At 39.6% G+C, this 15,107-nt stretch overlaps 1 protein-coding gene across 1 annotated transcript in view; it reads left to right on the plus strand.

The window, feature by feature from the left end:
* Positions 1–15,107, plus strand: part of NMNAT2 (nicotinamide nucleotide adenylyltransferase 2) — an 81,001-nt gene that overhangs the window by 37,145 nt on the left and 28,749 nt on the right. The window contains exons 2-3 of the mRNA XM_063298449.1: positions 10,597–10,685; positions 12,147–12,214. Of these exons, the coding sequence (XP_063154519.1) occupies positions 10,597–10,685; positions 12,147–12,214 (157 nt within the window). The remainder of the gene's footprint in view (positions 1–10,596; positions 10,686–12,146; positions 12,215–15,107) is intronic.

Raw genomic sequence — 15,107 nt, forward strand, 5'->3', positions numbered from 1 at the left:
ATGCATTCATATTCAGACTATTTTATTTCATTTGTTTCAGTATTTGCTACATTACCCCCAGAGGATAGGCCCATTCAATTAAGAGGGAGGCCATCCAAAGAAACTAACCAGGAAAGATTAATTAACCTGTGGAATATCTGCCAAAAATGTTTGGTAGCTGGTGTAGATGGCTTCCAAAGGAAACTAACATTCAGACAGACCAAAGGCTAATAGACTTGATAACTAACTGCTGCCTCCAGACATCAAAGCTGTCTGGCTCTACTCACTAAATGCATAGGAACAACAGTAGGAGTGGAGGATTGCTTTCATCTGCTATTGGTGGACTTCTGATTTGCATCTGGTGGGCCACTCTGTGGGACAGAGTGCTGGTTAGATGGGCCCACTAATGGCTATTTGGGAGCTGGATCTGAAACCCTCAAATTTCAGATAACTAGAAAAAAGTGGAACCTAAAAAAAAAAATAAAGCAAGGGGAGAAGTAGAACGCTCAGAAAGAAAAATAGTAATTTTGAAAAAAAGTTTTTGCTGTCTTTCAAAACACCAACCTTTCACTTACGAGGCAAAAATTATACTGACTGTGCTATTACAAGAAGGTGGGTCAAAAGTCCTTAGAAACAAATACAGTAGTAAGAAAGGAGGAGGAAGAGGAAACTTTTTGTTGTTTCTGCACGTATGTGCATTTTGATGCTTTAACGTTCTGTGTGCATTTGTGTTTGTGTGTATAACAGAGAAGTGGGAGGGCACAGTGCCAGGGAACTGTCCAATGGAAGGACAGGGTAGCCTGCAGTTTGGACCAAATACATTGGAAGCTCTTGCCAAAAAAGTCTCAGTCCAACCCGGCTTAGATTCAAGCTACCATCACCATAGGACAGAAGCAACTTAAATGGTAAATAGAAAAGCCCCTAAACTGCAGATGGGAGGCAACTGGCTAGGTTTGTTAATTTACTATTATCAAGTGGCCTTTGCTGTTAATTGTCTCCAGTGTTCCACAAATTAAATGGGGACTCAAGCTGGAATGGGCATTTTGAAAATAAAACTGATGCCAGAAATAGTGGAATATGTTAGTGATAAATGAGAATCATTTAAAAAATATTAACTATTAAATTTTTAGTAACCCCTTAACATCCCAAACGAATCAGAACAAGACAAAACTGCCCAGAATGTCTACTTCTCAGGCAACCATATAGAGCCATAAGAACTTGATGAGCAAGGACTCAGACCCTCTATGGGATCCATGATTTGCTTCCTATTCCAGGCAAAAATCCTTTTAGAGGAAAAAAGCCTGAATGCCCATTTTCCCATAGAGCCTAATCAATTGGACTCTGCAGTCATGTATGACTCAAATGGACTTATGAAATATGTCACAGTTATATCTGAAGAAGAAAGTCAGTTTGATGTAGTGGTTAAGGCACCAGGCTAGAAACTGGGAGACTGTCAGTTCTAGTCCCACCTTAGGTATGAAACTAGCTGGGTGACTTGGGCTAGTGTCATGACCTCGTTGCAAGGCACAAAGAGCCTCACAACGTAGATCATGATCATCAAGGAATAGAGGAAGAAGATAATTGAAACAGGGATTAAAACAAGCACCCAAAGCACCCACACCCATGGACCCATATGCAGCTGAAAAGAAGGACATCGGATGAGCAGAGATAAGCCGCACCTGGTGCCCTGGAGGACACACCAGAAGCCCATGCAGCAATCAAGGGTCCCATCAAGAGGGATTGGGACAATAGAGGGTGGAGGAGCCCGGGGTCATACAAGAGGGTATAAAATGGGCACCTCCACACCACACACCCCGTTCCCGTTTTTCGTTCTGTCAGCCATCATTCCAATAAACCAGAAATCCTTAATACCCATTAAGTGAGTCTGTGTCTTATTGCGAAGCGAGACTGACCCTGACAGCTAGTCTCTTTCTCTGAGCCCTAGGAAGCAGGCAAAGGCAAACTACTTCCAAAATCTTGCCAAGAAAACTGCAGGGAGTTGTCTAGGCAGTCACCTGGAGACAACACTGATTCGAAGGCACCAGGAAAAAAAAAATCTGAAGAAACCAAGTTACAATATTTCTCCTGGGATAGAATTCTTTGAAAATGGCCAAAATATGATCTTTGGAGAAAGGTAAATCAACAATACTGGTGGCAAATAGCAAAATTAAGCAGTGATGCAATGATGCAATAAACAATATTATTTCATATGGTTTAATAATAGACAGAAATTTAATTTAATGATGTTAGCTTTTAATTAGTAGTGCTGGGAGTTGAAGGCACATTTCTCTAATTTCAAATCTATTTTACTTTGTTTTATTGCTGTAATATTAAAAGAACATTTGTCATTTAAAAATGATGGTACATTAACCTCATTTCTATAAAACATTCAAACTAAATGTTTACACCTGGGTAAATTAATCAAAAACATTAATTCTTTTTTTCAATTGACAAACCTAGTAATGATCAAGATGGGCAAATGACTCTCAAGGGGGTTTGTAAACATTATAGAATATTTCTCTTTCCTAAAAAGATTTTCAGTAAAATTGCTATTGAAATCTAGTACTGAAAGTAAGGCTATTGAAAATGTACGCGCATGACCCATTCTGTGCCCAGAACAGCTGGTTTTCAGTGATCAATGCCCCAACCTAAATAATAGTACAATTGATGTTTTTGTCCATAATTGGAATGAAATGGGACTGTTTTGTTCCAGATATGGACTGAAACTCAGTTTTCTGTACAGAAGTGGTTCAAGGGAATAAGAATGGGGGGAAAAACCAAGGACATTAGTGCCAGAAGCTAAGAGGAGGCAGGGGAAAGATGGCGCTGAGAAGATTGAAGGTGGGCAGACTGTTGGGATATGCCACATTAGGATCTACTGGGAGAGATGGGGTGATGCACATTAGACTTGGCCTACTTAATCCTTGAGCAAAATCACTCAGGGTCTCCCCAGATTTTGTTTTGGCCCAAGCCTGGAATGACTAACATGTTCTGGATTTTGTTTCTTCTAAGTTGTGACTGATCCAGAACTGTAGGCAGAATGTGATGCTTTCTTCTAGATTTGAAACAAATCACATTTTCTGTTTCATGTTCTCCCCTTCCTGAAAGTTACTGTAGCTAGGAAATGGCTGTAGTTCATTCTTCCACCCGCTAGAAGTTCTGTTGGGTTTGCAGAGATAAGATGTTCTCTTCTTTCAGACCAAATGGAAAATAGCTTTGTGAGTTGTATTCATATTTGGAAGCAAACTGCTTTCTTTACATGCACAGCCAGAAGCTGAAACAGACTTGTTGAACCATAAGTATGGGATGCATTAATGAGATTGAGTAATTCGTACCATTCATACTTTAAATAAGGAAAAAGACAGAACGATGGTTAGAAAAATATCAGCACTTCCAGAAGCTAGAATGAAGATCACAAACATTAAAAAAGTAATGACTGGAGCTGTGACCAGTATAAATGACATTTTAAAAGGGTATTTGTTGCCAAGCAAAGATCCTCTCAGGGACGCGGTGGCGCTGCGGGTTAAACCGCTGAGCTGTCGATCGGAAGGTCGGCGGTTTGAAACCGCGCGGCGGGGTGAGCTCCCGTTGCTCATCCCAGCTCCTGCTCACCAAGCAGTTCGAAAACATGCAAATGTGAGTAGATTAATTGGTACCGCTTCGGCGGGAAGGTAACGGCGTTCCGTGAGTCATGCTGGCCACATGACCCGGAAGTGTCCTATGGACAACGCCGGCTCCAAGGCTTTGAAACGGAGATGAGCACCGCCCCCTAGAGTCGGACACGACTGGACTTTACGTCAAGGGAAACCTTTACCTTTTTAAAGATCCTCTCATATGGAAACTTTCAGACATGAATACAAAATAAATGATGTTTCGTAGACAAACAGGTGGTGGGCTTGATTGAAATGAAGACAAAGTAATTGCCCATCATGGTGGGCAAGCTGAAAGATCTGAACCATGATAAATTTGAAACTGACAGAAATGTGACAAATATTTCATGTGGTTTCACATACGTGCCATGCTATCCATATTGTCAGAGCCTGTTTGTTGGAAAGAAACATCTTGGCCTATATAACATTCATTTATGTACCATACAGTATTTGCTTTATATATCACCATTTTTACAGTAGCTCAAGACAATGAACACAGTGCCCTCTTTGTCTATTTTCCTCACAACCACCACCTTGTGAGGGAGGTTGGGCTGACAGAGAGTGAATGGCCCAACTTCACTAAGTGAGTTTCCATGGCTGAGGATGGGCTAGACCCTAATCCTGCACCACACTATTTATCAGCAGAAAATAGTTAACAAACATCATTTCACCTGAATATAAGAAAGAGCTTAAATGCATTACTTTTTATGTTTCTTTGTTTAAGCAATAAATTGATTTTTTTTTAAAAGTAAGACAAACAAAATAAAACATTCAGTCTCAATGACTTTTATAGTATTCATCAGTTTCTGTATGCCAGTGTTTCTCAACCTTGGCAACTTTAAGCTGTGTGGACTTCAATTTCCAGAATTCCCCAGCTAGCAATGCTTGTTAAGGCTGAGAAATACTGCTGTGTGCTCTGAAAGGTTTGTGTGTCAATATACTCTTGTCCCTGTAAACTGGGCCATTTCAGGGATTATTATTATATTTGAGGAAATGCAAATGCTCAGGCCAAGCTAATTTTTATCTTACAAAACAACATATCAGCTTGGAGATTTCCGTGTGTCTCCTTCATTTTCTAGCGAGCTTTCTTTGAAGAGACCCCTGCAATACATTTTGGCTGTACTGACATACAATAAGCACATAATGTAGGTACAGGATATATTTTTATTTATAAGAAAAAATCTGTCCAAAGTCAGTTATGGTAGTAACTGTAACCAACCTCTATTTTTGTTATGGTATCATAGTATCTAGTGAAGCAGCTGAGAAACTGGCCCTACACTGGGATGCCTGACTTGATGGAATTCAACTTGTTTCCAAAACGTGTCTCTCCCATGCAGTCCTATATACATAAAGACACAACAGGTAAAAACCAGACTACACCTTTGTAATACCACAAAGGGTGGTTAGGAAGGTGGGTTTACCTCCTAGATAATTTCTTATCTTCTTCTTCTTCCCAGCATTTCCCCACTATCGCGGGGTCTGCTTTTTGGATCCTGAAATGCCACTTTGCCGGATCGTCTGCATCCTCAGGGCATAGACCCTCAATTTGCATGTCCTTATTGATGGTGTCTTGCCATCTTTGTTTTGGTCGCCCACGTGGCTGCCGGCCATCAATTTTAAGATGGTAAACTATTTTGGAGACCGTGGAAGGTGCTGCTCTAAGGACATGTCCATACCAAAGAAGCTGGCTTTCTCTCATCTTCTCTGTAATTAATGACACACCCAGTTGTTGTCGGATGGCATCATTTGTGACATGATCTAACACGGAGATGCCCGATATCCAATGGAGCATATGCATTTCTGTAACATGGAGGCGGCTCTCTATACCATTTGTTGGTGCCCAACACTCGGTTCCATACAGTGCCACAGGGCAAACGATCGTCTTATAGATCTTAGATTTAAGACGGGTTGGTATTTGTTTGTCACAAAGCACACTGGAGATTTCTCGCCAGCGCAACCAGGCCGCATTCACCCTCACTCGCATAACTGCTGATGGGAGATGGGAGGTGGGAGCCAAGGTACCGAAAGATGTCCACCTTCTTTAAGTTTTCTCCATTTATATGGAGCGCCCCATGGGATATCCTAGATAATTTCTTATGTGCTCCCTAAATCCAATACATTGTAGAAGAAATACTATTCTTGAATGACAAAGCAACAGTCTCCCCAAAGAAGTTATCTTTCTTTTATGCCCCTCATTATATACAACTGAGAATAACTGCTTGTAAATATACAAGCAGGAAGCCCAGATGATTGTTCTCCAAGTGTTGAATACACTATGTGCTTGAAACCCACGAATTTATTAAAAAAGATAACAAGTAACTAATCTAGCTAGGCTGACTAAAATGATTTTATTTGAAATTTTTAAAGTGTGCCTGTTGCCTTCCCTAATTAGTCTCTTTTCCATTTAGAAATTCAGCTTCACTGGTTTTGTAACGGAATTTCTCACTAAAAACGTGTACACCTGTGAAATTATAAAGCCATTTCTTGTTTATCAGTATTAGCAGGTTTGTTGAATTCTGTATTTCTGGGTTTGGGCAGGAAGATCTAAAGCAGGTTTCTTTTTTCCTAGAACTGAATGAAGGGAGAAGTCTTAGATCTTAGAAGCCCCCAGCTAGGGTTGTTCAGAGGATTCATTCTGACTGACGGCAGCCCACCACAATTCTCTTGGAAAAAGAGGCCTACCAGAGAGGTTTTAAATTATTCTCCTTCCCTGTTTCAAAAGGAGAGAAACTACTATTACCTGTGCTATAGAGCCTGGGCTGAATGCATGCCTTAGGCTGGACTCATACAAATGATGTGAAAATCAGGTAATCATGTGGTGGAGGGAAAGTTGATCAAAAAGTTTACAACAATAATATTCTTCAGCTGCTGAACAGTAAGAGTGAAGAGGATTTTCTAAAACTGCTGGGGAAATTGGAGAGCAGAATTATCTGATTATTTTGATCAGAAACTGAGAAAATGTATTGTGACAAACTATGCCATATGAGTCTTGGGGGTGGGGTGGAGAGAAAAGAATACATAAAGGAAAGTTGGGCATTTCCAGAAATGTATTAGACAGAATAAATGTCATTTCATGAGGCTATCTAATGAAAAGTAAATGTGAACAAAATTGCCCTGTTGTTCTATTTTCCTTAGATAGTCTGCCAAGAAGACATATGAACAGAGTTGTATGGACTTAAAAATTATTATTTTTAGTGAAACATTATATCAGAATATTAGGCCCTGATACAGTTTCCAGCAGATTAATATTCTTCAGATGTGATTATATATTTTATAAAGCTGAGAAAGATGCCAAAGGAACATGTGTCTGAACTTCAAGAGGAGACCACAAATCAAAGACGATGGAAGATTTACTAGATATAATGATAAATCAAAACTGCATATTTTTACATGCAGAATCAGGCTGTTTCCTTATTAGAGGAGTGTGAAAAAAAATGTAGTAAAATATTATTCTCAGCAGAAACACATTCTTGCAACAGTTCCAAAAGATTTTACCACATAAAGGCAGCATAGCTATAGGAAAAAATTTTCATTAGACAGAGGTAATATACCCTTTAAAGAAATTCAGGACAAGTACAAAGAGGAAGTTTGCCAGGATTTGCTTCAGCTCATGCTTGGGTCATCAGAGGTAGCTGCTGCCTTCTGTTGGCCTTTTTTTCAATTGCCTTCAGAGACATATCCAATAGACCTGACTTTCATATTACTGTATATATCCAAAATAACTAAGCTTTAGCTTCCTTATTAGTGCTTCCAGTGAGCTGTCTAGTTTTATTCCATCTAGTATTAAACAGTTGGTTCTTCTTGTGGTCTTGTACGGTATTCTCAATCAATTTCTCTAGCACCCTGGTTCAAAACCATCAATTTTCCTTTGTTCCAACTTTCTGATTGTTCAATTGTCACAGCCATGTTACAACTGGGAAAACCATGGCTTAACAATATATACCTTTTTTGTTTGTGACGCCTTTCCATCACATCTATTTTGTCTAGATCATAGTCTTTCTCCAAGTAGCATCTGTTTCTGTTTCATGGTATAGTCACCTTCCCTGTGAATTTTTCAATTTGAGAAGATAGTCTTTCTTACCTCTAGCTATCAAAGTGGTGTCATTAGCATATCTGACATTTTGATATTTTTTCCAGAAATTCCAATCCCAATCCCAATCCCAATTCCATTTTCTATTTCTTTTAGCTCAGCCTTTCTCATACTATGCACATGCACTAAATAAATAAGTTAACAGGATACAACCTTGCCATATACTTTCTCAATTTTGAACCTTTTAGTTGCTCCACATTCTGTTCGTACTGTTGCTTCTGGTCATCATATACATTTTTCAATAGGCAGATGAGGTGGCCCAGTACACCCATGTATAAATTGATCTTTTCCAGTCCCTTGGTGTTCTGCCAAGCGTCCAAACAGTGCTCAGGTGCTCAGACAATTGGCTCTTTTAGATCCAGAGACAATAAGCACACCAGTGGATAAAGAGAGTTTAAGCTTTATTATAAACTTAAGCAAACATAGTTAAACAGAAACACAGTTTAAACAGAAACACAGTTTAGGCAGATTAAACAAAAGCATTAAAAGCATAGCATAAAGAAAGGAAAATCATAACATACCAAGCAAGTTGAAATGCTATCTCCATAGGCTGCCAGGAGCAATAATGACAGCGGGGATACCTCAGGGTGGCTTCATTTCCACAGCACCCAGCGCTCAGGTCTGTGCAGAAGCTCCCAAACTCAAAAGGCAATCCTCAGGGTTGTTTTTTTTTTTTTAATCAAAGTCTGGCCCTAAAGCCTCGTGACCCTGTTTCCATGGTTGCACGATTTGACCTTGACGAAATAGTTCCCAGGGTCTGGAGCACCTATTTCCAAGAGCCAGGGAAGCTGTGCAGATAAGCTAGTGCTTAACAAAAACAATCCTGGGGTTTTCTCTTATCTCCCCCGCATTCCAAAGAGATAAAAACAAGCCAGCTAAACATTAGTATAACTCAAAATAGACTCTAAGCTTCTTCGTGTGAAGGAGAAAATCAAAATATGTCACTTAAACTCCTCTAAATAACAATGGTCTTCCGCATTGCCACTATACTTGGGTACTCTTATGTTTCTATACCTGCCTGCAAACTGCATGTGGCACATTAACTGCATCATCTTATAAGATTTTATAATAGTTCTATTGGCTTTTCATCAGCTTCTTCAGATTTATAGTTTTGTTTCTGATTTGTGAACCACCAAAAGTCACTGTTGAGTGGACTTAGAAATCTAAATTTTAAAAAATAAAATAAAGTAAAATATACCATATTCTTCTTTCTCTACCTCTTCTTCCTCAGTCCTCCTCCAGACAGCAAGAAGAGGTCAAATGGTGACCATTTTATGCTGGAACCTCCAATTCCAGTTAGATCATCAGTCCTCTGCTAATCATCAGATGATGATAGCTGGGATTCATCTGATGGTGTCTGCAGATTCACGCAATCAGGCACACCTATTGTTGCTCCACACAAACTGGCTGTCCAGTTGCTACCAGACTGTCAACAACCTCCCAACGTAGCATGCTAAATTTGCATGCTAAAAGCAGTTGCATGTTGAAATTTAGTTTTCTGTGGTAGGGGCTGGAATACTATTTTCCCCCCAGAATGAGTAGTGTATCTGGCTACCAAAGGAATGTTAGTGTGTCATTGTATTCATATTCCATAGTTATTATGAAAAGTGACAAACCTGGTTGCTCTGGCTGGCCAAGAAATTGATGTCACGGGCCATTTCCAAAATAGGAACATTTGCCTTGATAGATAGGAGAGGAATGTGGTTTGGGACATTTTGGTTCTTTTCTCTCAAGGACTAATAGGCTTATGCTAATGGTGAGTGTTCATTTTCATTGACTGGAATGTGGACATCCTAAGCCATTTTCTGAAATACAGACTTTTATGCAGAATAAATTGCAACATGTGACTTTGTTTGCATCAAGGCCTAGTTAAGTCCTCGGCCAGTTGCAATTGCTGTTCCAGTGTTCCAGCTTGTTTTCAAATTATATGGATCTTTGGCCAGAATAGGTAGAGGAATATGGTTCTTGGGACTGTTTTAGCTGTTTACACATTCAAAGCTTTTGACTCCATGACTGGTGAGCCTGATCAGTTTAAATAGCTCAGATGTGGGTCTTCCATGCCATTTTCAACTTCTACAGATCTTTGGCTGGAACAGTAGCAAAATGTGGTTCTGATGGATGTTTTGCCATTTTTGCATAAGGTAAGTCACAGTGAGTTTTTTCTTTGGGTAGCATCTACGTTGTGGTTCCCTTGGAAGTTTGGCTGTTTCTGTATCAAGCCCTTACAGTCCTACATATTTGGTAAATGTGGATAGCTGGTGGGGAAATGGGCGTTCCAAGTAGTTTTGCTTTATTCCACATGGTTTTAGGATGTTAAAGAGTTAATAACAGAATAACATTGAAAGGATTGTGTTAGAGATAAATGAGAACAGAGTTTAAGAACTGTATCACACTTTGAAAAACGTGACCTGCGCCTTCTAAATGCAGCTGTTCATTCAAAGCAGCAGGAACAACACCGTCAAAGCGAGAGAGACTTTGAAATAAAGAAATACAAATGGAAAGCACATAGGAAACTGATAAATAACCATACACTGGAGATCATTTTGTGATACTTGAGATATCTTTGGGACTTCCATTATACAACTTAGATAGGAGATATAGACCTTTAAATATCTATCTGAAATAGAAAAAGATACCAGTCAGTTTTTAGACCCAATTATTATCAGATACTTAGAAAAAGGGCACAACGTGGGACATATTTGGGGGAAAGATGGTTCAGATTTGGCCTATTTCCTCATTTCACAAGATCCTAGATAGGCCTCTGGAAAGGTTACATCCTTCTGTTTGCTTTGTTTGGTAACTGCTTGTTTTTAAAATAATCACAAGAGTTTAATTATTAATTTGTGCCTCTCTTCCTTCCTATCTCCCTTCCACTAGAAAGAGCACGAGATTATCTACACAAGACAGGAAGGTTCATCGTCATTGGTGGAATAGTCTCCCCGGTACATGACTCATATGGAAAACAGGTAGGTGTATTCTTTTTTCCCCCTCGTTCATAAGAATAATCAAAACTGTGTGGGATGGATGCTGGGCACCTTAGATGAGTAAGCGCGGCACCTGTTGCTGAGGCGCTTAATTGAAATGTTCACCTTCTTTCTGGTGGGGCAGGCAGAACTTCCACAATGGTAATTTCCTCAGCTGTTGGAGAAGGCTTATTGCAGCTGATGTAAGCAATCTACAGCATGGAAATGGCAGGCTTTTTGGACTAATGGGTTGGATAATTTTCTGCTCGTTGCTTTGTCATGATACATTTCTTCTGATTTTTAAATTGTCATCTGAAATACGATGCTGTATTCCAGTGTCATCATGGGATAGTTCATTTTCTTAAATTATCACTTAGTCCCCACAGGATCCCTTGGGGAAAGGAAGAAGAGATCATACCTTACCATCTTCATCAAACATGGCTATAGTACATAATGCAACAGAGTGGAGTAATTCTTCACAGGCATGAGATTTGTTACTTCCATCTCCATTTAAAAAGATCTCAGATAGCTGGGCAAGAAACACCTTCTCTGGAGTCTTTGGGATCAGTGCTAGACACAGTAGAGTTCCAGACCTATTGCCTGACTTAAATTTTGTTTTGTAATTCTGTACTGTTAAAATTCAATCAGATAGTCAGATGGTGGTGTCCTTTCTTCTTTTGTGCCCTTAAAAGGTAAGGTCTACCACCTGAAATTCCCTTCCTACACATCTGTTAAAAATGCAGGTGTCCAACTTTTTCTCTGATATTTGACCACCCTATAGTTAGTTGATTTTAAATTAGGTAGCTGATAAGCAACACTGGTGATCCAGAAGCAGATAGGAAGGAACTAATACATGCACTGTATGTAAGGTTAGAGTAGGAATGGCAGCCTTTCAATATCCAGGGACCGTTCTTCAAAAATTATTTGGAGTAGCAAAATCCACAGTGGCTAAGATGGTGACATGACAGGACTGGGACTTTCGGGAATGATTTGAAGAGCATGGTAGATTTTTATGCTGCATCAAGCCTGGTTTTTTTCTATTTTTTCCTACCAAAAATTTGGCAAAAGTGTGCTTCTGTTCTTGGTGGTTTGCTGTTGAAATTTAACAATGTGATTTGTGAAAGCTCCTGTCTGAAGGCCATCCAACAGTGTTTGAGGGTTGCTATGGGTTGCTCATCTCTGGATTAGAAAACTGGGAAGTATTAAGATTTCCCAGCAAATATCACAATAAATGAGCTTGAATCTGGACTCTGTAGCCCAGGGTTTTTCAACCTTGGCAGCCTGAGGATTCTGGCTGGAGAATTCTGGAAGTTGAAATCCACACATCTTCAAGTTGCCAAGGTTGAGAAACACTGCTGTAGCCTAAGACTAATAAAGCAGTTAAACCAAGCAATAATTTAACCTTAGAAAGTCCAGTAACATAGAATCTCCCTTCATTAATTCTGACAATCTGTTTCTTTACAGGGTTTGGTTTCCAGCCGACATCGCCTGGCAATGTGTCAGCTGGCTGTTCAGTCTTCTGACTGGATAAGGTATAATAGCACATCTCATCCTTTATGTTCTCTGCAGTGGCTCAAGTTCTTCTATTTGTGTGGTACTGGACAGAAAGGTTGTCAGGATAAGCTGCTTCACAGCAGGGACATCTGCAGTGGGGTAAAAAAAAAGTCAAGTTGATGGCTACAACTGCACAATTAAAGCCCCGCCCCTCTTTTTACATGTGTTGCATACATTACACATGTAAAAAAAAGGGGCAGCACTTTGATTGTGCAGCTATCCTGACCTTCTGACCCTCCAGCAGATGCCCTTGCTTCATGGTCTGGAATCCATGGTTTTCTGATTCAGAACATAATTCTCTCTTACAAAATGGCAAACATGCGATGGGTCTACAAACTAAAATGCCCCATGCAACAAGGAGACAGGGTTTGTCAGTCTTACAGCTGATGGAGCTGTGGAAGCTTCCTTTTCATTATAATCTTTTTTAAAAGAGTGGATACATACATTTGAAATGAAATGAAATAAAGCAACCTTCAGCAACCTGGGCAACCTTCAGATGTATGGTCTTTAGCATCAAGAATGTTTACCAATGGCCATACAAATTCTGGGAGTTGAAGTCCACATATATGAAGGTTTCTTAAGTTAGGGAAATGCTTGTACCAACCACTCGTGCAGGAACAATTCATTTCAAGTGAATATTGATTTTACTGGGAATAGCCCTTCACAGAAACTTCCCAATTCATTCTTCTATGAGCAGTTTCTGATGGGTATATCAGAAACTTCTTGCTTTGGCTCAGATTTGAGACAGCCAGACCAGAATGTACATGAAAGTATTCATTCAGATCCATATCAGGATCTGTGGTTTGTTATCCACAAGTATGATCAGATGGTATGAACTAATGTAATATACTGCTTGTTCATCAGAAATTTATTTTGCATACAGGGTTCTGCACTCTGGGTCAAGAAAGTGGGAAGTTTAGTTTAAAGCAGGAAGTTGATGGTTGAATATGAGAGAAATAAGCATGTTTGCTGAAGCATTATGCTCAAAAGCTATTTGCTCCACCTATACATGTATAAATAAACATTAGAAAACGTGAGTAAATCCCTATCAACTTTGTATCAGCTTGGAAAGTGAATCTGAAAAATTTTGTCACTTGTAGAATTGGGATATGCTTAGTAAACTTTACTATTTTAAAACTGGAAATAATTAAAGAGGTTCTGTTCTTAGTTGCACAAATATGATCCATCAAATATTGTCGAGCCACCCAGGGTTGTGCCGCATAAGATGGGCGGCTATACAAATCTTTTAAATAAACAGACAAACAAAACCCACTAGCTATGTAAAATCGCTTAATTCAGGAGTGGGCCACTTTTTTTTTTTACTGGGGATGACTCATAGTTTACCCTCCTGACCAGCTGATAGATGAGGGCTTTCAGTGATACCACTGGAAGGAGTAGGAGATGAAAATGTTCTGCCCTTCCATGATTTGGGAACTTTGAGTTAAGGGTAGGAATAGAACTGATTCACTTCCAAGAGGCCTCCCATTCTTAACCTTATTTCCATGATTTGACCTGAAAATCATGCTGCCCAAATTTGGTCCATTTTCCAGAGGTTTTGGATCTGTGTGAAGTCTGTAGGCCACAGCTTGCCTACCATGATTAGATCCATGATCAAATTTTTGAAAATGTTTTGTTGTTGCCAGCAAAACAGGCCTCTGATTGGATGTCCCCCAGGGGGCTTGGCATATTTCAATAGCAGGATTTGCAGGTATTTCAGGCCTAGTCTAATTGTGTTATTATGGGCTAATGAGAATGGCATATTTTTATTTCAACTGAGCCAACCTTAGATTAATTCGTTAACCCCCTCCCCACCACAGTTATCTTGAATAGCCCGTTTTGCATGAATGAGCAGTTAGCAACATTGTTAGTGAAAGTGTTTTAATTAGCAAGTTCACATCTCTGAAAACCTTAGGTGGAGAATATAAGAAAGAATTTGGCTGCTAAGAACATGTTTGAGAAACAGCCCAATTTAGCAGTTCATTAAGTTTTCAATTAAGATCTTGTGCTGCTAGCTCAACCTATCAGATTTTGATGCTTTTTTTAAAAAAAACCCAGGCTGATATTGGAGAACTTGGGGATTTTGGCACACTTTCACTGTATACTCACTGACTTGCCCAAATGTGAGAAATTGACATAACTGCAGTGTGCTGCTATACTTCCTAGATACGGTAGGACTGGTTAATGAGGAGGCATCCTGGATTTCAGAAACAGTACAGTGTAGAGATGGATAGGAACCCAAAAGACCACCTGCCTAATAGGCTTGATTAGATAAGATCCTGATGAGAGTCTGTTTTCCTCTGTAGGATGTAGAGCTGAATTGGGGTCAGGTTTTAAAATTAAAAATGTAGGATTGTTCCCTCCCCCAATACCAGTTTAACAAACAAATACAGGTAGTCCTCGCTTAACAACCATTTGTTTAGTGATGGTTCAGACTTATGACGGTGCTAAAAAAAATGACTTGCGATCGGTCCTCACACTGTCATGGCATCCCTGTGGTTACATGATCACGATTTGAATGCTTGGCAACTGATTTGCATTTATGACCTTCACAGCATTTCATGGTCACATGATCACCATTTTCAACCTTCCCAGCTGGCTTATGACAAGCAAAATCAATGGGGAACCTCATGATTTGCTTAATGACCATGTGGTTTGCTTAATGCCTGTGGTGGTTCATTATTTGACTACCCCAAAAAAGGTCATAAAATCGGGTTGGATTCGCTTAATGACTGCTTTGCTTAGCAACTGAAATTCTGGTCCCAATTGTGGTCATTAAGCAAGGACTACCTGTATGGAACACCCAGATAGGCACTTTTCAGCATAACTGTTAGCTCCTTATATGGTCAAACTTTTGTATAAAATAGTCAAATT

The sequence above is a fragment of the Candoia aspera genome, chromosome 3 (assembly GCF_035149785.1).
Source record: "Candoia aspera isolate rCanAsp1 chromosome 3, rCanAsp1.hap2, whole genome shotgun sequence".
Classification (NCBI taxonomy): Eukaryota; Metazoa; Chordata; class Lepidosauria; order Squamata; family Boidae; genus Candoia; species Candoia aspera.